This window comes from Squalius cephalus, assembly GCF_949319135.1.
Source record: "Squalius cephalus genome assembly, chromosome: 17".
NCBI classification, from domain to species: domain Eukaryota; kingdom Metazoa; phylum Chordata; class Actinopteri; order Cypriniformes; family Leuciscidae; genus Squalius; species Squalius cephalus.
The window spans coordinates 12,326,142-12,349,265 of NC_137138.1; the positions used below are offsets into that span (position 1 = coordinate 12,326,142).

Consider the following 23,124-nt stretch of genomic DNA (forward strand, 5'->3'; position numbering starts at 1 on the left):
AAATGTATTAAATAATACAATAAAATGTATTAAATAACTGATTTAATAACAAAGTGTTTAGAATAAGAAATATAATTTAAAACAATTAATTTGTTTATGTTCAGTCATCATTAATGTTACAGCTAAAATAGATAAAACATTACTAGCCAAAACACTTTTAATAAAAACATTTAATATTGCTATTGCATGTACTATTAATGTAGTTTGAAATATTTTCAAGGAAACGTTAAATAATTAATTTAATGATTATATTATATGAAATATTTACAAATATTTTGAAAAGTATAAATATAATTTATTAAAAATATATATTTTCAGTCCTTATTAAAGTTATATAAAGCTAAAAAATGTAACAAGCCTTTTAAAACATTTGATATCACTAACGTATAGTTTTATGCTCTCGTTTTTTTATGTCTGTGATTGTATTATGATAAGTTAACATGTTGTGTTATGTACGCATCTATGGTAGAAACAAATTATCATACCACTATTGCATATATTGTATGCACAGAATAGAAAATAACATAACCCTAAAAATAGTTCTACCAAACAGGTTGAAAATCTGCAAATGAAAATTGCATTTTTAGCTGAATTAAAAACCTTGTAATGTCATTTTAAATCTGAAAAAGAAAATCCACAATAGCCTAGTTGATTAGCACAAATTAGCGTGAAGCAAAAACTACTTTTTAATTGTTCAGTTTTCTCATGTAAAACTACTTGAACGTTTGACCTTCGAAGAGTCAGAAATCAAAAAGAAAATGTGCAAATTTAACTAATCTTTAAAGATAATGAAACATCGCTGGAGGAAGGCTGAAGAGAGATATAAGTAAGGAGGGATGCTGAGAGGCTGTGCAGTGAAAGAGACTTTCTAGGGGGGTTCCTGTGCTGTGGGGATGATTGTGTGCCGGGTGGAGGGGGGCATTGTGGGATAGCATGGGACGGAGAGCAGGAGGGAGAGAGGTGTGAGAGAACGAGCAGGTGATTTATAACAACAACAGAAGGCTTCTCTCCCCTCCACCACCACCTCTTCCCTCTCACTGAAGCAAAACAAGGAAATCCATTACAAAAAGGCTTGTGTGATAATGGACTTTTCTGTGTGTGTGTGTGGGGGGGGGGGGGGGACCAAGACAACAGATATATATGGGTAATAAAACCGTAAAGATTTTTTTGAGATATACTAGTGTGCCCATGAAGCTCTTGGTCAAAGCATGGCTCCGGTCAGTAAGTGTATGTATACAGACACGTTTTCAGTCCCCGAGCTGCTTGCCTTCTCTTCCTCGCAGAACGAGGGATGGTGCTGGCAGACTCCAGGGAGCAAACAGAGAAGGAGGAGAAGTAAATAATAGAGGGATATGGCAGGCAGTAATGCTAAGGTGGCACTGAAGACCACGTTCTCCACGGCAGGAGGGGTTGCATGCGGGATGTGACCCGGCTCAGAGTCTCCCTCTGGGGGAGGAGACTGGATGGAAGAGCCCGTGCCTTGCTCCTCTCACATTACCCCTTATGTTAAAACCAGTCAGGGGGAAAATTGGGGCCTGCGTGGTCCTCCGCAGGCCCACCTGAGCCCACTGAGACACGGAATGAGGAAGGGTGGGGGGGACCTGCAAGTCTCTAAATGCATGAGTAATAAGAGTCATAACCTTGAAAACATGTTGGGCATGAAAGAAAATACATGTGAAACGCACGTTAGAATGTGATGGCCGTCAACTCCTAGTAAGAGAGTTGGAGAACTTTGTGGTTAATTCAGTCATTTCTATAAATCCATTCAAATTTGAAATGTAATTGTTTATTTCTATTAGGAATCAGATGTTGCATCCTCACGTTATATGGGTGTATAGGTATAAAGGTTACACCTATAAAGCAAGCTAAGAATTCATGCAATATATATGTATTCAGATACAATCTTTGTGAGTCTTACAATCTTAAAATTGTCATACAATCAGGGCAGTCGACAACATTTTTCTGATGTCGATCCTAGTCTCAACAGCTAGATGTTTGTTTTTTTGTTGTTGTTTTTTTTTTGGTTTGGTGGTTTGTTTTGCTTTATGACTTTTTGCTAGTGTAGCGTTTTTGTTTTGTTTGGTGGTTTGTTTAGTGGACCGTTTTGTTTGATGATTTGTTTAATGTTGTAGTGTTTTTGTTTTGTTTGGTGGTTTGTTTCATATTGTAGTGTTTGTTTTTGGTTGGTTAGTGTTGTAGTGTTTTTGTTTTGTTTGGTGGTTTATTTGATTTGATTTATTAGACATAGTAGTAAAATACACTCATTTGTTAAGCATAACTTCACTCCTAGCAACAGGCACTTTGGAATTGTATAGTATTATAAATACAAAATTACAATACATTTTCACATGTACAAAATTTTTGTTTGTTTTGTTTATTGACTTTTTTGGTGTTTTGTTTTGTTGGCTCTAAGATTGTTTTAGTTTGGTTTAATTTATTGAATGCTGCTCTGAAAGCATAGTTAGCATAGTTGAAATGCTCTGCTACTGAATAAATAAGATTTTTTGAGATTATTTAAATAGCTTTATACTCTTTCTTTGTGGTTATATAAATGCACAGGTTAAATTGGATATTTTTTTATGTAAAGTTTTTTTAAGTAAAAAGCTCAGCTTCAATTACCCCCAACTAGGGCTGTCAAACGATTAATCGCATCCAAAATAAAAGTTTGTTTTTACATAATATATGTGTGTGTACGGTGTATAATTATTTTCTATATATAAATACACACACATGCATGTATATATTTAAGAAATATTTGCATGTATATACTGTATATATATATTTATATTATATATAATTTATATTATATATAAATATTTTATATATAAATAACAAATTTTTCTAAAATATATATGCATGTGTGTGTATTTATATATAGAAAATAATTATACTCCATACACACACATATATTATGTAAACACAAACTTTTATTTTGGATGCGATTAATCGTTTGACAGCCCTACCCCCAACCATAGGCACTTACTTGGTTTATAAATAATGGTTAAATCATTTATATTAGCCTACTACGTATGACAAACTATAGTGTATTTTTGTTTCATACAAGCAAGTAGGAAGTCTTTTCTTAAGAAATTAAATATAACCCATTTTATATACTCCCCTTGAGTACCTTGAATCCTTTAAGACTAAATACTGTAGTGCATGTTTCTACATTTCTCTTTAGTGTCAAAACTAGTTAATTGAATTCGTACAAAATTATTATTATGCCATGCCCCCTATTTCCAGGTGACATTTGTCTAGACAATTGTTTTTCTTCACTAGCCCATCAGATGGCGCCTGCTTTCAGTCTGGAGGCTGTTCAGGGTGCAGTGGTAAGTCACAGATGTTGCTTGTCCCGATCTTTTGTTTTCCCCCCATTGAGAAGAGAGACCTCAGCTGTTAAAGGAGATTCTTCATTATGGCTTTAATGTTCTTTTGAAAATAATTTCCATTAAAACATTTTTTTTTCTTCAAAGGAAGGTATTAAAGCGAAGGTTAAATGAAGTTGAACAACGCACAGGCTCGTCAGGCATTTTTTAGAGCTTCTCAATGACCGATCACTGTGTGGGCAAAGGCCTCTATCCAGAGGACTACAGCAAGCTCCAATAGAGACGGGGGGGATGGGGAGCGATTTGGGTAAGGCAGATGTCTCCATGTGTTGCAGGTGCATATGTTTGTTTTTTAAAAATAGAGATAAGACAAAATATCCATAGTTGGCATTGATTTTGGCCTCTTTTGTAGTGGTGACTTCCTGTTGTGTGATGTCACAAAAACTAATGGTGATGTCATGGAACGTCGGCTAATTTCAAAATTTGAATTGAAATGTCACAAAAACTATTACTGAAACAACCAAAAGTGCATATGTGACCCTGGACCACAAAACCAGTGAAGAGCTGAATGAATAGGCTTTCCATTGATGTATGGTTTGTTAGGATAGGACAATATTTGGCCGGGATGCAACTATTTGAAAATCTGGAATCTGAGGGTGCAAAAAATCAAAACATTGAGAAAATCACCTTTAAAGTTGACCACTTATGTTCGCGATTGTTCTGCATTCACTCACAAAAATAAATATTTGATATATTTACGGTTGGAAATTTACAAAATATCTTCATGGAACATGATCTTTACTTAATATCCTAATGATTTTTGGCATAAAAGAAAAATCGATAATTTTGACCCATACAGTGTATTGTTGGCTATTGCCACAAATATACCCGTGCGACTTATGACTGGTTTTGTGATCCAGGGTCACATATGTCCAGCTTCAAGAGGTGTTTCAAACCCTAAATCATTTACATTTTATCAATTTAATGTTTAGTTAACCCGGTCTTTGCTGTATGAGGGTCATTTTAACTGTTTAGACTTTAACATAGATTTATAGTGGCTTAACATCAACTTGTTAATTCAAAAGTTCAATTGTTTGAGTGCAAATTGTGACCCTAGGGTTCTGTAATAGTTTTGTATCAACTAGAAAATAGCATGTGTTGTAATATTTAATTCAGTGAACCTGAAGTTTTGACGGCCATAGATTCATCAGAACACAGGTATACTGAGTGTTCATCAAAATGTTTAATGAACCAATTCATCGGTTAATGAATGAACCAAATATGTTACAAATGGACCAGTTTTAAGACAGAAAAGAAAACATTTCAACAAATTGAGCCTCAGAATCTCAGAAAAGGAAGAAACTAAAGCCAATGAAGGATGAAAATGGATTTACCTTTAAGTACTAGCTCACTTCTGACCATCAAATGCAGTTCGACAACGTTTGCTAATCAGTGAGTTAAAGCAGTAGAAAACCCCTTGGACGAACATCTGAGCTATTATCATAAAATAGAACTCAGGAAACCATAACAACGGAATCAAACCAATGTGATTGGTCAAGATGACCACTGACAATACACATCCTTTGACAGTAGAAACTAAACTGCGAGAGGGTGCTCATTTGTGCTTGATGTCTTTCCGCCTCTCAGGTTTATGGTCCAAATATTGGTTTGCTCTGGTCGATGACCAGCCAGTAAGCCCTCCCTCAGGAACCTATAGCACTAAGGTGATCATTCTGGGTAGACCGGTTTGAGTGGAATCCGCTCTGTGTCCATAGTTCAGAGTCTTATCTCAGACCAGCTCTCTGTTCTACCAAACAGTGTTCTCCCCCATCTCTTGACCAGGATGGGACATGGGGCCATTGTAACTGGTGTTGTTGGCCAGGGGGAAGGGTGGACTCCCTGCAAAGCCACCCTCCCCCTGTGGATTGGGATGAAGAGGTCCAGTCATGCCTGGCTCGGGACTGGGGGTGTCTGCGTGAGAGATCATGTCCGTGAACCTTTGGTCGTCTGAGGGGTGGTGCGCAGAGACCGGGCCGCCCTCAAGGGGTCCTGAACCCGAGCCTAGGAGGTAAGGGGACTCGGCTGGAGACTGAGCTTGTGAGGAAGGGGGTCCGTGAGGGAAGAAATCGTAGTTGACCACTGGGCCGTAGTAATCAGCTTGGTATTCTGTGGAGAAAAAGAGTCCATTCAGTTACTGCTTCTGATATATCAAAAAAAAGAAAAAGATTTAGAGTTGATGAGTATGACTTGACATTTAATTAATTCACAAGAAGTCTTTTTTTTTTATTTGATGCCCAATTTCATCTGTTTTTCACATTTTCTGAGAGGATGTGTCAGAATAGTTTGGCTATGATCAAAAGACTCATTACGAGCATGTAACAGACAGTGCTTTAATGAATGAAAATACTCTAATGAAACGTGAGGAAAGAGGATGTAAATAAACATTGAAATCATAGGAGGCATGTTTCTTTATTTTTCCTCACATATCCATCCTCTCGCTCCGTCATACCATTGCGATTGGCCTATATAATTAGTGCTACACAAAGTCATTAACATTCCTCCCCAATTCCATTATTTTTTTCCTGCAGTTGTGATACTTTAATGTGCTAATCAATCATCAAAAGACATTTTATTATAAAGAAACGCCACTTGTTCACTGAGTGATAGATCGTCGAATCATCAATGCCAGACCTCCAGAGATCAGTGCATCTATCTGTTCCCATGTTCGGAAAGCTTTTGCTCTGGAAATGTATGCTTTGAGGAATTTGAAATGTGCAATTTTCCAATTAATTCTAGAATGGTCGGTGACCTTATTCTGATTGTATTGCTTTGTTTACCCATTACAGAAACGAAAACACAGCTTGCATCTTTGCCAAATACCTGTTAGTATGACAGATACCAGGTGTGTGAGTGTGCATGTGCAAATCCGATCAAAAAGACCAAGCTGGAATGTCACGCGACAGGTAACACACATGGTTTTCAGGATCCTTTCAATCCGATTTCTCTGTATTCGTTCGTGACTGGGACCCACTGCACAATTCTCCAATGAACACCAGTGCAATCCTGTGTTATAGTTCTCATTTTTTGATATTTTGCTCTGACGTTTAAGAGACAACATAAACATGGCTTTTGGATTCTGCGTTAAAGCTCTGAGGAATGATGGGTGATACTGAAGCATCTTAGCACCGGTAGAAGAAACTGCATGTGAGAGTCTTTGTGCTTTCAAAGTACCGGTAAGAGAAAAACCCTGAAGTTACAGCGAATGTGTGTGAGGAACTGAACATGATATTGTGTGAACATTCTTTATGTACCTCCGTAGTAACTGTATCCTCCAGGGCCCATTATTTCAGGGTCCTCTAGTCTTCCTCCAAGCGGCCTCATTCTGCGAGGTCCCCTGAAGAAAGCGTGCCGCCGAGCACCGAGCGCGCTGAGCTGCTTCATCCTGCGTTCTTTAGACCGCCGATTTTGAAACCACACCTACGAGGCAAAACCGCAATTAGAAATGTGTGATTACCTCACAGAGGTACGTGATCTTCCTTACATATTTATACATTGCACATTCCTGTGATTTTCCTTTTAGAAAACGGGGGGAAAAATTCCACACTTGTCCAGGTTACGGGAGTATTGTGAGCAATTATACCATGCACAACAACTAAACTAGATGTTTCTTTCTTCATGACTTGTCTTATATTGGTTAAAGGGACATTCTTTCTTCTGTGGGACATAAAGGAAGGTATTCTGAAGAACAGATTTGTCCATACAATGAAAGTCGATGGGGTCCAAACAACTTGACTTGCATTGTAAAGTCAACATTTTTTTAGAATATCATCTTTTGTCATCTGGAGAATATCATACAGATTTTTCAGTTTTGGGTGAACTATACCTTTAACAGTTGCATTTTTTTTAGCCATTGCAGGAGGAAAATAAGATTGCTATATTGCTTATTATATAAGATGGTAGAGACTAAAAGAAAACAGCCTAGTCTTACACTCCTGTTGATTTAATGGTATTAGAAACACTTAAACAACTTAAGGGAAATTAACACAGCATACGTTACTGGTCAATGTTAATCCGAAATATTGTCATATAAGTGTTATATAAGCTTTGACGTCATTCTATAAATAATAATATGACCGAATGAACTTAATACCAAGGAGAAATTTGAGCCTCACTACACCAGGTTATTTTCCATTGAAACTAAACACTGTTCTAAAGATATTGGCCGAACTGGCTATATTGCACACACGGACAAATATGTTAATCATACAGCTCAACCTAATAATGACAGAACCAACACATAATAATTGATCCGGCCCAACCTGTTAAATACGTCTTGTCAGACCTAAAATGCTACTGAACTGCAATGCAATAGATTCCTGAGATTTATATTCCTGTGGAAATTAATATGCTGTGATGATTTCACCAGTCCCTCGTCGTTGTGCACGCACGCACATCATTTCTGAGACACTGCGGTGCTGACAAGTATCGTTTGATCACGGCGCCGCCAGCTCATTACAAATAGACCTGATATAAAAGTGTGTGACAGATGCAATATCAGACTCATCACTGTCGAACATTGTTTCAATCTTTTAGCAAGAACGAGGCAATCTGATGTACCACTGTGCCGGTGGAACTCAAACATAACCTTTTAGTCAAAAGAATCACAACCATATGCTTCAACAAACACCACAAGGGCCGTTTTTCACACTGTTGTCATATAAACTGCTTGCGCAGGAACAAAGAGCAGAGAATATGAACATGTCTGACATAAGGTGACATTGTTATGCATGATGGTTCAATGTAACACATTCATGTCTGAATCTGCATTGCCACTGCATAATATATGCTAACAACAGTTAGTCTGCTCTGGAGGCACAATCCTGCCACGTACGAAAGAGAAAAAGAGAGAGAGAGACTATATTGAGAGTGTGTTAGAGAGACAAAAACATGTTCTCTACCTAAAACCACTTAAGCATTCCTCTCCATGCACAGCAAAGGCAACACCTGCTTATGGAGAACAATCGGCTAACTGTTTGGTACATTTTTATGGAAATGTTTTGCCTCCTCCTGAGTGAGCGTTGCTTAGGGATTACACACACACGCTGCTGAACCGGCATGGCTCCGGAGGGCTCCCTGCGCAGAGCGCAATCCACATTTAACACATAACAAATGAACAGGGACGTGTGGCAAAGGCCGTCTCCATTTTGGCTCAGAAACAAAGCACTGAGCCTTGCTGGGATTCAGAGAGGGTTGTGATTTCTTGATGACAGCGACACATGAAGATAAGCTGTGCGCTTGAGTGGATAACTTTACTCATCAGACATCTAGAATCAAGTTCGCTTCCCTATAACTGGTAATCAAACAAAGGTGTATTTTTATATGGACCTGGCAATGTGCTCTTATCCTTATTGTTAATAAATCCATGTTCTGTATTTTCTTTACATTTATAATCATTACGGCATCCTTTCCACAAAGCTCCTAAATTGTAATTGACATCTAAATATGTTTCAGGACTGAACACTTTTGGCATTTTTCACTGAAAAATTACGGACAACTCTCACCCTCACTAATGGTGTTGATCTTTACCTGGACTTTAAAGCATGGCTGTGTTTGTGTTTGACAACACCACCTCTCCAATTAAATTTCACCTCATAAATAGCTTGAGAAATTGATTAAAAAAAGTTCTTAAATTTAGTAAGAACAGTTGGCTGTAATTGCTGTTAAAACAGCTTGTCTTTCACAGTCATATTTTCTCAGCAGGAACTGACAAGCCTATCATGTAGCTGATGTTATCTTGCATTTTTGATCAGTGCCTATAGCCTACTACCTGATATAAATCCATTAACGACTTTAACTGCTTTACAACTGTGAAAATGCCAGCCTATATTTGGATTTTTGTCATATTTTATATCAGAATCCTAGACTGAAAATATGACAAAGTATTGGCATATAGAAGCATAATATCTTAGTAGTATGTTAATTAAATATTAACTTATACATAACCTGTTATACTATTAATATAGGTATACAATTCTCTCAAATAAACATTCAATCATCACCCTGCACTTCCAGAAGTTTATCACATATTTTGTGTGGTTTGTCAGTGTGATATGACCTTGTCAAAACATGACTTTGAACAGTATACAACTAATTTTTGAAAACTTCATAGAAATATCAGCATTAAAATTTCTTTGTATAAATGTCATTGTAGTTTCATGACCTTGAGTTCTAGGTCAGTAATAAATAAACTGTAACTTTTTTTCCCCCTTTTAACTCAGCCATATCCCAGTGGTTCTCTATCCCGGTGGGGTGTGTGGAACGGGATTGAGAACTGCCACATGCTTCCTACCGCATATTATTATTTTCATTTAGCTCGAGGTGACACATTTGGTTGTGATGTAATGTTTACAATCTTAGAGAAATGTACTTTTCACAATGGATACAGTAACAGTACATATCGTGGAACGGCCTAAATAAATAATCAAATAAATGTGTATTCTCACCTGTATGACTCGCATGTTGAGGCCTGTCTCCTGCGCGAGCTGCTCGCGGATGTGTCGCGTGGGCTTCGGCGTGGCCACGAACGCGGCTTTCAGAGTCTCGAGCTGTTTGGCCTTGATGGTGGTGCGCGGGCCCCGTCGCTTCGTGCACGAGTTCTGCTCCTCGTTCTCGTTGTTGTTAGTGTCCTTATCTGAGGATGTGGAATTGTCCGTCTCCTTCGTGTCGTCCTGGATCGGATCCGGAAGATCAGGCGATAAACTCCGGTCCGTACACGATGACACTTAAGCATGTTAAAGGACCAATGAGGGACATATTAGACTCATTTGTACCAAAAAAGTACAATGTTACATCGTTCACCCATTAATGGTAGCCTAATATTAATGTTTAATTGCCTAATACAATTGCATAATCTGATATTTGATATAGGCTAACATCAATTTGACACATTTCAACTACAAAATAAATACATAAATAAAACTACAAATATCATGGCTGACCAGACATGCGGGGTTGTACTTTCCTATACTTTTTCTGGGCACAAAGACTACACAAAATTGCCTTAATTTGACTAGGTATAAAGTTGTTAGTCTATAATGAATGTTTGTTTATAAAAGGCCTATATTGGCTAGGCTACTAAATAAATGTTTGATTAAATATTAGCCTACGTTAAAACTGAATGAGGGCTTCAAGCAAGACCATATATAGCCTATATATATATATATGGTCTTGCTTGAAGCCCTCATTCAGTTTTAACTATATATATATATATATATATATGTGTATATATATAATATAATATAATATAATATAATATAATATAATATAATATATATATATATATTTTTTTTAATACACACACACACACGAAACAAAGGAGAAAACAAGCAGAGATCACTTCTGCAAAATATCGGAGGAATTAAGTCTGGTTGTCTCTTGGGACAGGCTGCTGTGCTTGATAACAGCTTGTCATTGTCTGAGGAGCGGGGATATACGACTACAGACGTTTATCTGACAAGAACGCGCATGGACTGAGGAGAATGAGTTATGGACACTTCTCCATAGGTGGACAACACCAAACCAAAAGAGTCCAAAAAATTGATTGACTGAATCATATTCACGGACATAGACTACTAGCTTATCATGAAATCATTTTAACTAGCCCGGTTCGATGTAGCCTACTTTTATTTAGGCTACCTTTTATTTTAAAATTCTAAAGCAAGTTATTCCAAAAAGAAAATAATAATTTTACAAAAATATAACGCTATACTTGCAATCTAATAACCGGTAAGATTGATCCTTGTAGTGGCCTTGGGTGGATATATTTGTGTCTTCCAAGTATGCATCAAGTCATTCAAAATAAGGATTGGTGTAAAAATAGCACGCCACCAATTTCAAAAGACCATTTTCTGCATTAATGAATTTTGAGTGTTGTACGTCCCTTTTAAATCGACTGGACGAAGCACTCAGTCGCTGTTAAATTAATTGGACTAGCACTGACCCACAAGTGGAGGCGATAATAATGTCATCTGTGTGTTGGGAAACAAACAGCCTGTCCGTGATTCTGAACACTCGTGAGCATCACAGTCACGGGGACGCGCGTAAATAGTCAACTCACACACCTCTGAATTGGGCTGCTCGTTTTCTTTCAATAGATTTTACATTTGAATTCAGCACACGGGCTCTGGTAATGTGCATTTACATCTTTGAAACAATAGAAAGATACAGAGAGCACGTTAGAACATCTTACCTAACTAGACGACAAACAAACACAAATGAAAATGTTAATAAAAAAGAAAATTTGTATTGCTTCATTTGAAACGAATGCGCTTCACTGAACAGCTTCGCTTTATGAAATCTTAAAATCGAGTTTAAGCATGTGCAAATTTTTTACAAATGTAAAATACTTATAAGTGTTGGTTTAAAAAAAAAAGTCATTTTGAACAAAAATATTTGATTTAATGAATAATGTCATGTGGTTTAACCATCAAGTAAATATTTCTATATCATTCTTGAACATGTTCGTTATTTTTCGCTATTTTCATTTATGAATTTTTTTCCTGATTAATTTTTAACTTTTTAATGAAAAGCTTAAAACTTTAAATTTATAATAGGTTATTTGTAATAACCTTGACAGTTATTAGGGTCTAAAGGTGTCCTCTCAGTTTTATAGATTTCATATCACATGACAACAAAATGGCTTCCTTCATGATGTTATGCCATGACATTGATAGCCTATGAATCATGTTTTTAAAGAAACTGCATCACATATTTTTTCAAATAAATTAATAATAATAATAATAATAATAATAATAATACAATTACAAATTACTTAAACCAAACTTTTCTTCCAGATAATTTTCTCTTACACCAAAGCATTTTTACTTTAAGCCCAACAGAAAAAAATCTAAATTAATTGAAAATAAAACCGTTAATATTAATCAAGTCATTTTATATGAATTGCCATTTTAATGTAATATTGAATAACTAAATAGATCCGGATTAAAAAAAAAGAGCGTCACGTCATTGATCCAGAATTCATACAACTGAGTCAATCTCTCTCTCTCTCTCTCTCTCTCTCTCTCTCTCTCTCTCTCTCTCTCTCTCTCTCTCTCTCTCTCTCTCTCTCTCTCTCTCTCTCTCTCTCTCTCTCTCTCTCTCACACACACACACACACACACACACACACACACACACACACACACACACACACACACACACAGCCTACATGTCTTTCACTTGTACAGCTCTATTCGTCTCTCTCACCTGAGTTTAAATTGACCTCTTTGATAGCGCTCGCGCTCAGGTAGTCCTCTTTACACACAAACTTGTTTTCGTCGATGACGTAGAGCTCCTCGCCCGTGGACAGCTGTTTGTTGCACACCATGCACGTGAAACAGTTGAGATGGAACACCTTGCTGCGCGCTCTTCGCACGAGGTCGCTGGGCGAAATGCCCTGCGAGCAGCCCGCACATTTCGTACCAAAACGCCTGTAAGGAGACATACATTTGATAAGAAAAGAGTTATGGTATGTTTAACCTAATGAACAACACAAAAGGTTATGTAATGGACATTGGTGATATTGCATTCCAGTAGCTACTACATAATGAGTCAATTGTTTATTTTACAGATACTCCCCCGGGAACTATTTAATGATCTGACTGCAACTTATCTGACTATTAAGTAACTGTTTAAGTATAATTGTACATCATGTATAATGTGTAGTAGCCTATGCGCATTATTATGCGCTATATTGTGCGTAGGGCCTATGTGTTATGTGTGAGTAAATTGTGAATTCTGTCATATGTAATTAAAAATACTGCAATACGGATAACGCACAATTTCACTCATTGTGTCAGCGTAGTAATTTGAACATAATATTATAAATAGTATGATTCTGTATATTTCAACAGTAATTTCAAGTCACTGATACATGGATAGAATTATCCTATTCTATTCTATTTAGCATTTTAATAAACCATGCCATCAACTTTGAATATTTCTCAAGGAATTTGGCAGTATAGGCTCAAATCGACATGCTCTAAATTAAGTGATATTGTGGGATTAGGCAAAACAACAAAGCCACATGTTAGGTGTTAAAACACAAAAGCACAAGTCAGCTCACCTACATAATATTATTTCCTTAGCGTGAAAAAGGGACAACAGAGTGTTTGTTTACACATCTTCGAATTTACATCCTGATTTTCTTTTATTTATTCATTCATTCAGCCTATGAAATGAGAGATAATCCGCCAATTATAGGCTATATATGTACAATTGCTGATCTGCGCCTACCCTGTTTTCATGGAAAAATAGGCAGAAATAATATAGCCTAGAGAACGTGCAGTTTGTTCAATTTATATTTCAATGACAACGAGACGGGAAAGACCAGGTATACAAGGCCGGTCGTGGTTGAGACACGTCAAGCGCACTACTCCCTTCTGTTTCTCCCCTCGGGTTTATTTTAACACTAATGCACTAAATCTTCTTCCATTTGTTATGGTATCGAGTCGCTCTCGCCCTTTTCAAATGCATCTCTCCCAGTGAAAGGCCATAACACTACTTACACAACAAATGGACGCATTACGGGTGATTACTGTTTCGCCCCACTAATGGCTCCACATTCAATCGCCGAGCTCGATGGGCCCCATAGAACGTGATATTGGCAAGGCCGTTTGGGATAACAATGGCACATATGAAAGCTTAAACACTGGATGACGTTAAATAGCTGAGGGAAATGTAAACTAGAAGAAAACCTGACAGAACTCATTTAGCGATATTAATGACTAATAAAAATAAACAAGCGGCCTGTTCTGAGAATACAACAAAATAATTACAGGTACACAGGTGTTTTTGAATGTTGTTTGGGGGCTTTTATCTTTCAGGAATTTAGTGCATAATTTTAACACGATTTAAACGTAGGCCTAATTCGTGTTCGGTGGTTTAACTTGACTGCTGTTTATATTATTTCAACGAGGATAATGATATATTAACGTACTACTTTAATATTAATTAGGCTAGAACTTAATTATTAACAAAATATTTAAATGATCTTGGCTATTTTTTTTTTTCAATTTGGAGGGTATTTGAATTTAAATGACTGAATATCCTATATATATATATATATTTTTTTTTAATATAGGCTGTTTCTAAAATTTCGAAAATACATTTTTGTTAATGTAAAAAAAAAAAAAAAAACTTTTGTTTTATATGAGTATTCAAATGAATGGTCCATTAAATGCACAATAATAATAATGCGTAAAATAATGACGTATTTTAGAACAGTTATTTCCCGAACAGGTTTTCTTTTTTCCCCACAATCATGTGCACAAAGGTTTCAAGAGGAATTCTCACACCGTAAGCGTGCGAATACAATACGCAATGAATGAGTAATCAATCAAAAGCTATTAATGAACGACGGAGGATCAAAGGTTTAACAGTACGTTACACATTTTAGGCAGGTTAATCCACAAATGGAGACTCATCCACATAAGAGGAAAACAAGGGTAGGTAAATCCTACATGACACATTCTTCAAATGAGGATTAGTCCAGAAGTTTGACGAGGTGAGGCAGCCCAAATGCAAGCAGCTGCAGATCTTACCTGAAAAAGTCAATTTTGCAATAGAGCTTTCCGTCCCTTGAGAAACATTTTTCGGTCAGGTTGCAGTTACACTCGCAGCATTGGACACACTTCGCGTGCCATGCACGGTCGAGAACGTTTAAGAGGAACCGATCCAGAATGGGCCTCTCGCAGCCCGCGCAGTGTACCATCATTCCGCCCTGGAGGGGACCGAGAGCCGATCTTCCCAAACGGGCACCGCGCCTCGGATTGGGGCCACACGAATCGGTGCGGAGCAACGTCTTGGCTTCTTGGAGAGGGAGGCAACAACAGAGCAAATGTTCCGTCTTGAGAATGAGTCTCCACCACGCCTAGAGGTAAACACTCCGGACGTGAATGTTATGCATTATACCTGTCGGCATCCGGAAATCCACTGAATCAAAAAAAAAAAAAAAAAAAAATTCGTTGAAGAGAGTTTGGTTAACGAAAAGGCTTCTCCAAGTTTTCTTTTTGTTTGTTTTTGGGCTCTTGATCCACCTGCTTGTGTCCACTCACCTCACCGACACTTTTTTACATCACTCTGTTCCAGTTCGCGGGAGCTTCTCGCATCCGTATTCAGATTTGATGACGTTTTTTCTTGCACTTATGCCGCGGTGACCAATCACAGACAAGTTGCCATGGCAACGGGTTTAAATATTGGCACTCTCAGATTGCTTCCGAAGGTCTACCTTGGGTTTGGTAAAACGTCTATAAAGGCTGATGGTAGTAAAGGTACTAATTATTTCATCGACGTGCTTGCTTTTTTTCTTTTTCTACCGAATTTGCAACTTGGACTGGATCGCTAAAATCAGAAAAAAAGTGCACGTGTATTTAGTATGAAGCATTGCGTTCTGGCCTCACTAGTCCTGGATCCTGGACAGCACATTCGGACTGGAAGACGCTCTTCGATGTCTTTATAGACTTTTGAGATTATTTTTTTATTATTTTTATAATGACTCCATTGCTCTATTCTTTCTCCTGTGTAATTAATGCAGGATTTGAGAGTGAAAATCTAGTGCCAGTGGCTACCAGAAGGTAATAAAGAAATGGTTAAAAACGTCGATAAATATGTAGACATTTATAGACACTATTTAGCCTAAGTTTTCACGTCTTTTGCATGATGCGTAAAGAAAATAAGTGTAGAAAATCCAAATAGCCATCACTGCGTCTTAATTCTGAAGGAGTGATCTGTGCGCGCGGTGGGGGATCCCGTTCTTTTATCATGCATAAAGCTATTTACAGGGAAATGCACTGGATTAAGATACTGGCTCGCATCAATAGAGAGTACCGGATCGCCCAGCAGTTTGACAAAGTAGCCACAAATCGAAGGGATTTTAAATATTTACCCAGGTAATCATTTTGTTAGCTGTGGAAATGCAAACATTACACTCTCTATAGTTTATTCGGGTGAATTAGAGACTGTATTTACAATATTTTAGCAGCTTTTCAGCATTTAGTGGAAATTACTATTGTTCAAATTTAAACCTTTTATTGTTATTTAAAAAATTCTTTACAGGTCGTGTAGGCTACTCTCGTGCGTATGTTCACATGGAGGACATTATATATTTCAATTTATCTATTAAAAAGGAAATGTATTTAAAAATAAATGTTATTGTTAGCCAATGGTATTTTTTAAACCACATTTCCCTATGCATTAGCATTACATATTTTGCAGCATTTTGTTAGAGTGCTGTGTTTTCACGGTGCGTGAAAGCCACCGGCATGTGTGATCACTGGAATAAATCCGGATCAGGCCACCCGTGGTCTGTCTACCTGCTTCCCTCTCTCCATGTAAACAATAGCACATAGTTTACAGTTGTGTTAGTGTATCGGATTAGAAAGCAAACGCAAACACCCTAACCAGAGCTCTGCCTAAATAGAATTTATGACTGGGACTATTTAACACAATAAAACATACTACATCTATCTATCTATCTATCTATCTATCTATCTATCTATCTATCTATCTATCTATCTATCTATCTATCTGATCAGCCCCTAAAATTAATAATCCCTTTACAACATGCAGGGCTTAAGCAGTGACTAAATAGCGTTTGGTAATATTTGGAGTCAGGGGATGCCGGTGGGCTGCATGCTGTAGAAAAGGAGAGCCAAGGGCGAGTTTCGGGACCCCCGCTGTTCTTGGCAGGCAACAACGGCAGCTAGTTTGGCTTCGTTTACATTTCTAATCCCTTCGCGATGCACGCTATTTATTTTCTCACTAAGTATTGTTTTGTTGACTTCCCATTTAAGAAATCCTCAGTTTTCCCCCTGACGTTACCCTTCGCGAATAAGCAAATATGAGTGAAATGCACGCCTGGGCTACTTCCAGTCATTTGCATATTTTTAAATAGCTAAATACTAAAATTAAAGGTGCCATCTGTTTACAATCGCCCTGACAGAAGAGCCATTAACAGGCTGGCCTAACCTTGTCGAGTCTTTTTGGTTAAATAGCGAATCAGCCCACAGCTTGTGCGTGCGCACATATGCAGCCAAAACTATGTGAATGTGGAAGTATAGAAACGCAGCACTTCATTAAAATCTGATTTTAAGTGACTCAGAACCTTCCCACTCTCATATTACCTTGTTTTATACTGCATCCAACGCGTTATCATTTGGTGCATGGGAAAGCTAACATTTGGGAATGGAAACGAGTTATTGAGAGTCCATTCTTCTACGTCTAATCAATAGGCCACAGTGCTATGAAGCACTAAAGAGAGGGACGAGTCTCTGAGGTTCTGCTATACACACAAACGGTAGTCGAGCCACCTGTGCAGACTGAGGAACTGTCCAGGGTGCTGAAAACAGCGGGAGGGATTTATTCTCTCAGTGACTAATGCATCCAGTCAGTGTGTGAATTATACAATGACTTTCAGGAGGGTTGGATATTATAAAAGAATTTCGACAGTTTAAAAGGATTTTTAGATGTCTACTTAATTTTTTTTTTGTTAAGTAGGCCTAAATGTCATTTTCAGAGCGCAACCTGTTCGTCTCGCGAAATGTTTAGCTATTGTATGCGCCACTAGCACAGGTACCTAAAACAAAATTCGTAAGTTTTATTATCATTTGCGATATTTATATTTTACTATGACTTACCCCACCTTTTGTTTTGTTTTTACTTCCGGTTGACGCATATTGCTTGTAGAAAATATATTAGATTTATATTTGATCATTATTATGGCATTATATGAACATAAGTAGCCTATAAATATAAAATACAATTACTTATTATTACCTACTCACCTAAACAAGTCCAAAATGTCCTCTTTAAGAGACACTAACACCTTAATCATTCAACACCAGCCGTTTAATTGGTGAATTGAGGAGAAATAGTTATTATGGATTATTCACTGATTGGACATGATTCACTTCTCACTCTCTTTCTTAATCATGTTCAACTTTACAATCATCAAGTCAGAAAACTCTCAACACAAAAAGCAATTTTCATTATTATAAGAATGATTATTATGGACATTAAAAGTATAAGTGAAATATTTAATGCATTACACTTACTTATGTCAAAAACTCCAAGTGAAAGCAGATAAAACAGAGCATTGTTGTGATTCATTTATAGGCAAATGTCCTTATTATCGGTCTCAAAGGCTTTGGGTGTCTATCAAAGATATCATACAAGTGTGATCTCTCGAGTTTTGCATAAACAAGACATGAATACATGCATAGTAGATAAAACGGCTAAGTGTTCTTTATGTAATTTACAGACAGAAGTGTTTAGAGGGCCTACTTTGCGCACACTTTATTTAGTGGACATTTCCACATATACACACAAACTATTAGCATGAATGAAAACAATACACAAACACACACAGAAAGAGAAAGAGAGGGAGAAAACATCCACATAAACAAACACACACAGAGTGTATTTTATAAATACTATAGGTCACTCTTTATTGGCATGGATGGTTCCATGAAGAACCTTCAACATCCATGGAACATTTGCATTCCACAAAACGTTATTTGGAAAAGGGTTCTTTAGAGGAATTAAATATTTTTCACATGAAGAAAAAAATGTTGTGGTCATACACACACTTTATATAAGGTGTCTTTAACTACTATGTACTATGTATTGCAAAACACTGCTAATTGAGGTGGGACACAGGTAGGGACAGGTCTGGTAGTATGGGTAGGTTTAAGGTTGGGTTCAGGGGTAAGGGAAGAGTCAACAGTGTAATTATAGAAAATTACGGAAATTAATTACAGCTGTAAAATTACATGCAGGTATTTTTTAAATATAGCCTAAGTACAATGTAAAAACATGTAAACAATAAGTGCATTGTGTCAAAGGATTAATTTAAATGTTAGTACTCTTACGCAAAAGCAAAAGATGCACAGAGCGAAAAGGGACAGTGTAAATAGAGGAACATGAGAGACATGAACATACACACTTTGAAATGAGCTCCACTCAAAACATGTCTCCCTGGAGACATTGCAGTGAGTGGCACACCTCCACTTTGCCTGCACAGACCTTCATTCTCACTGCCAGAACTAGCCTGGAGGGGCCAAGCCATCTCAGCATGTTTTCTACCCCGTACTACAATCCACCAAGTCCACCGCACACACGGACAGGCAGGCAGACAGACAGACACACTCTCTGCCCACAGTGCCATTAGTCTTGAAAGGTAGGAGAAGGGAGAAGAGGTGAACAGGCATCTCAAACATTCCGACTTGCGACCCCCTCCCTCCCATCCCTCCGCCTCCCGTATCTATCCACCAAAGGGGTACATGACTCCCCAGGGCTGAGGCAGCAGGCTGGGGTAGGCCTGGAGGGGGCTGCGGTTGTGGGGGTCGGTCAGTGTGATGGATGGCTGATTGGTAGCTGTCCCAGGGGCCTCTCTCGCTCTCACCTCTGGCGCTGGGAATTAAAAGGCGGTTTGTCTCTAGCGAGTCCTCAGCTGCTGAAAGCAGCCCGGCAATTTCACAGAGATCAGAGAGGGCATTACCGCTGCCTGTCAGGGGAGCCGTCACACAGCCGGACACCACAGGGTGGGGTGGCGAAGGGGGGCCGCTACTTACAGGCATGCACATGCGTGTTAATTCTCACATTGAAAAACACATGAATGCAGATGAGGAAAAGGAAGGACTCTGTATCTACGGTGCAAGACTTCTCTGAGGAGCTGATCTGTCTGAGTGGAGTAAGTACACACACACACACACACACACACACACACACACACACACACACACACACACACACACACACACACACACACACACACACACACACATTCTCACAGGGCCTTTTATCGACAGCCCTGTCCATCTCACTTATCTGTTCTAATCAAAGCTCTCTCCATTAACACCCAAACTACCCTCAGCACCAATGCGAGACCCCTATCCTGATGAGTATAAATACACACAGACATTCACACTTTCCACACTCTCACACACCCACTAAAACACCAAGGAACTTATTAACAGCCACCAAACAGTTTGAGTTTGGTGGAAACTGGTTAGAAGCACTACTGAACTGTCTGTTACCTCTATGGCCGTGGCTGATGGATTGCAATGAGAAAAACAAAAATCATTTTTAAATACCAACTCAAATGTCTTAACGCAGGGCTTTCACCTATTGTTTGATTAAAATATGCATTAAACTAAAATACAATTTTACGTTGTTTTAAACATAAGCTAGTTCAGAGTTCACCTAAATGTTTCCACCTTAAATTTAAAATGTAATGTACAAGTACATAACTCTGTACATCAATAATGATTAATGACTTTGCAATGTAAGCATCAAGTATGCAAAAAAGTTACACACTTTGGTGTAAAAGACCCCTATTTTACAAAACTAGTTCACCAAATATGAAAGTTCTGTTATCATTTAGTCACTTTCATGTCATACAAAAGCCACATCAATTTCTTTTTTAGCGCAACACATAAGAAGTTTAGCAGAATGTCCAACACTGTAAAACAGTCTTATGATCAATAAGTTATGACAACATATGTTTTTACATTGCTTTAACTCATCAAAATAAGTTAAGCAATTTCAACTTTTTTTTTATTTTTATAAATTATACAAGATTCAACTCTTTTTTTTTTAAAGTTAACTTTAAAATCTAATTTAAGTTGAAAATACTTAAATATCCAAGTTGACTGTACTGCAAAAGTTTCAGTGTGAAGTCAGACAGGTGTTATATTATATTATGAAATATTATTACAGCTTTTTATTATTATTATTATAACTGTTCTCTATTCTAATATATTTTAAAATATAATTTATACCTGTGATGGCAAAGCTGAATTTCCAGCATCATGTCACTGTCACACTTTGGCTAAACATGGTGTAGGCAATGATGCGAAGATGAAGATAAAAGTTAACAGACTTTATTGACAGAAAGATAACTACACTAAACTGAACTTATCATTAATGAGAACCGACAGATGAGAACTAAAATACAGGCATATATATACTAAGTGAAAACAAAGATGATTGGAATAACAGTAACCATAGTAACAAATAAGTAACCTAGGAGACAAATAAGTGGCGGGAAACTGAGAACAAAGGAGACATGTGACTTAAGATAAACAAACTAAGATTCCATGAGAGTAAAACTAAGCATAATTGAGACAGTCACATGATCCTTCAGAAATCACTCTGATTATTTGGTGCTAAGGAAACATTTCTTTCTTTTTTATCAGTGTTGAAAAAAGTTGAGCTGCTTAATATTTTCGTGGAAACCATGAAACAAATTTTCAGGATTCTTTAATGAATAGAAAGTTCAAAACAACAGTATTGATTTTAAAATAAATAAATCTTAAGAGTAGAAAAGTGTTTACGGTCGCTTTAGACTTATTCAGCATCCTTGTCAAGTATTCATTTCAACACTTTATTTTAAGGTATCTGTTTTACAGTGTAATTATGCATTTCAGTACTGGGCAATAATAATTAACTACATGCACTTGCTATAGAGTTAGAGTTAAGAGTTAGGATTGGGGTTTGGTTTAGGGTTAGTTGCATGTAATTATGCATAATTTGTAGTTATACAGTAACTACGTGTAACAAGGACACAGGAAAATAAAATGTTACCAAAAATCTTACTATACGCAGATGTTTGAGCGGTAGTGTGTATGTTATCTATCTCAGTGAATATGAAATGTAGAGCAAGTTGTATGAAAGCAGTGTGTTTATAAAAATATTTGAATCGCATGCCCTGCAGGATGTGTGTGTGTGTAGGGTACAGACCCTGTCACTGAGGCATGATAAGAGAGATTACCTGCAGCCTTTGGTCCATCTTAATGAGGTAATGAGTGGAGGGGGGTGGGGGGCACTCTGCCTCTGCCCTCATATACTCCATTAATCAGAGAGGGTTGGGGGGGTCAGACACCACGGCCAGAGCACCATCCCACCCCCATAACACACTAATGGACTGACTGAAGGTGCATTTAGTTAAATGGCTCTGACTGCTTAGCATGATGGAGAGGAGTAGGGTGAGAGACAGAGGAAGAGGATGGCAGGTTGGACATACAGAGAGCAAAGATGAGAGGCATAAGAGTAGCGAGATGACAGGAAAAAACAACAACTGCAAAAATAACAAGAAGAAGAAAATGACACCTGCTAAGATCTGCTCTGTACTAAAGCACCGAAAAGAAATGAGTTAAAATTACATGTAATTAAAATTACATTTTAATGTGGGAGGAACAATGTAACTTTATGTTGAACTTTAGCTTCTTAGGGTTGACGTTAGTTTAATGTAGTATTTTTAACAAACACACTTTTTTTTCCTCACAAAATTGATTGAAAATCAAACAATAATTGATAGACCCCCCACAGTTTGCCGCCCACAGACAGCTATTTTAAACACTTCAATATTATGTGCTTAATCTGATGATATGTCTGTTTTCATGTCATAGATAGAAAAACACCTGGTGTTTTAAACTATTACCTCCATCACATGAATGCTCATCATATGAACACTATCTGCACCATCCAGCTGTAATGATATACAGTGAGGAAAATAAGTATTTGAACACCCTGCTATTTTGCAAGTTCTCCCACTTAGAAATCATGGAAGGGTCTGAAATTGTCATCGTAGGTGCATGTCCACTGTGAGAGACATAATCTAAAAAAAAAAAAAATCCAGAAACCACAATGTATGATTTTTTTACTATTTCTTTGTATGATACAGCTGAAAATAAGTATTTGAACACCTGAGAAAATCAATGTTAATATTTGGTACAGTAGC

At 37.4% G+C, this 23,124-nt stretch overlaps 1 protein-coding gene across 3 annotated transcripts in view; it reads right to left on the reverse strand.

Annotated features, from left to right (window-relative positions):
• Positions 1 to 4,549: 4,549 nt before the first annotated feature.
• Positions 4,550 to 23,124, reverse strand: part of lhx5 (LIM homeobox 5) — a 78,544-nt gene continuing 59,969 nt past the window's right edge. For 2 of the 3 annotated variants that reach the window (XM_079847903.1, XM_079847904.1), the window contains 4 exons: positions 12,591 to 12,814; positions 9,830 to 10,107; positions 6,638 to 6,803; positions 4,592 to 5,492 (listed from right to left, as the gene is read on the reverse strand). In XM_079847903.1, the coding sequence (XP_079704029.1) occupies positions 5,134 to 5,492; positions 6,638 to 6,803; positions 9,830 to 10,107; positions 12,591 to 12,814 (1,027 nt within the window). In that variant the 3' untranslated portion in view covers positions 4,592 to 5,133. Of the gene's footprint in view, positions 5,493 to 6,637; positions 6,804 to 9,829; positions 10,108 to 12,590; positions 12,815 to 14,926; positions 15,526 to 23,124 lie in introns of those variants that run through there. The other variant, XM_079847902.1, reaches the window with a different exon arrangement.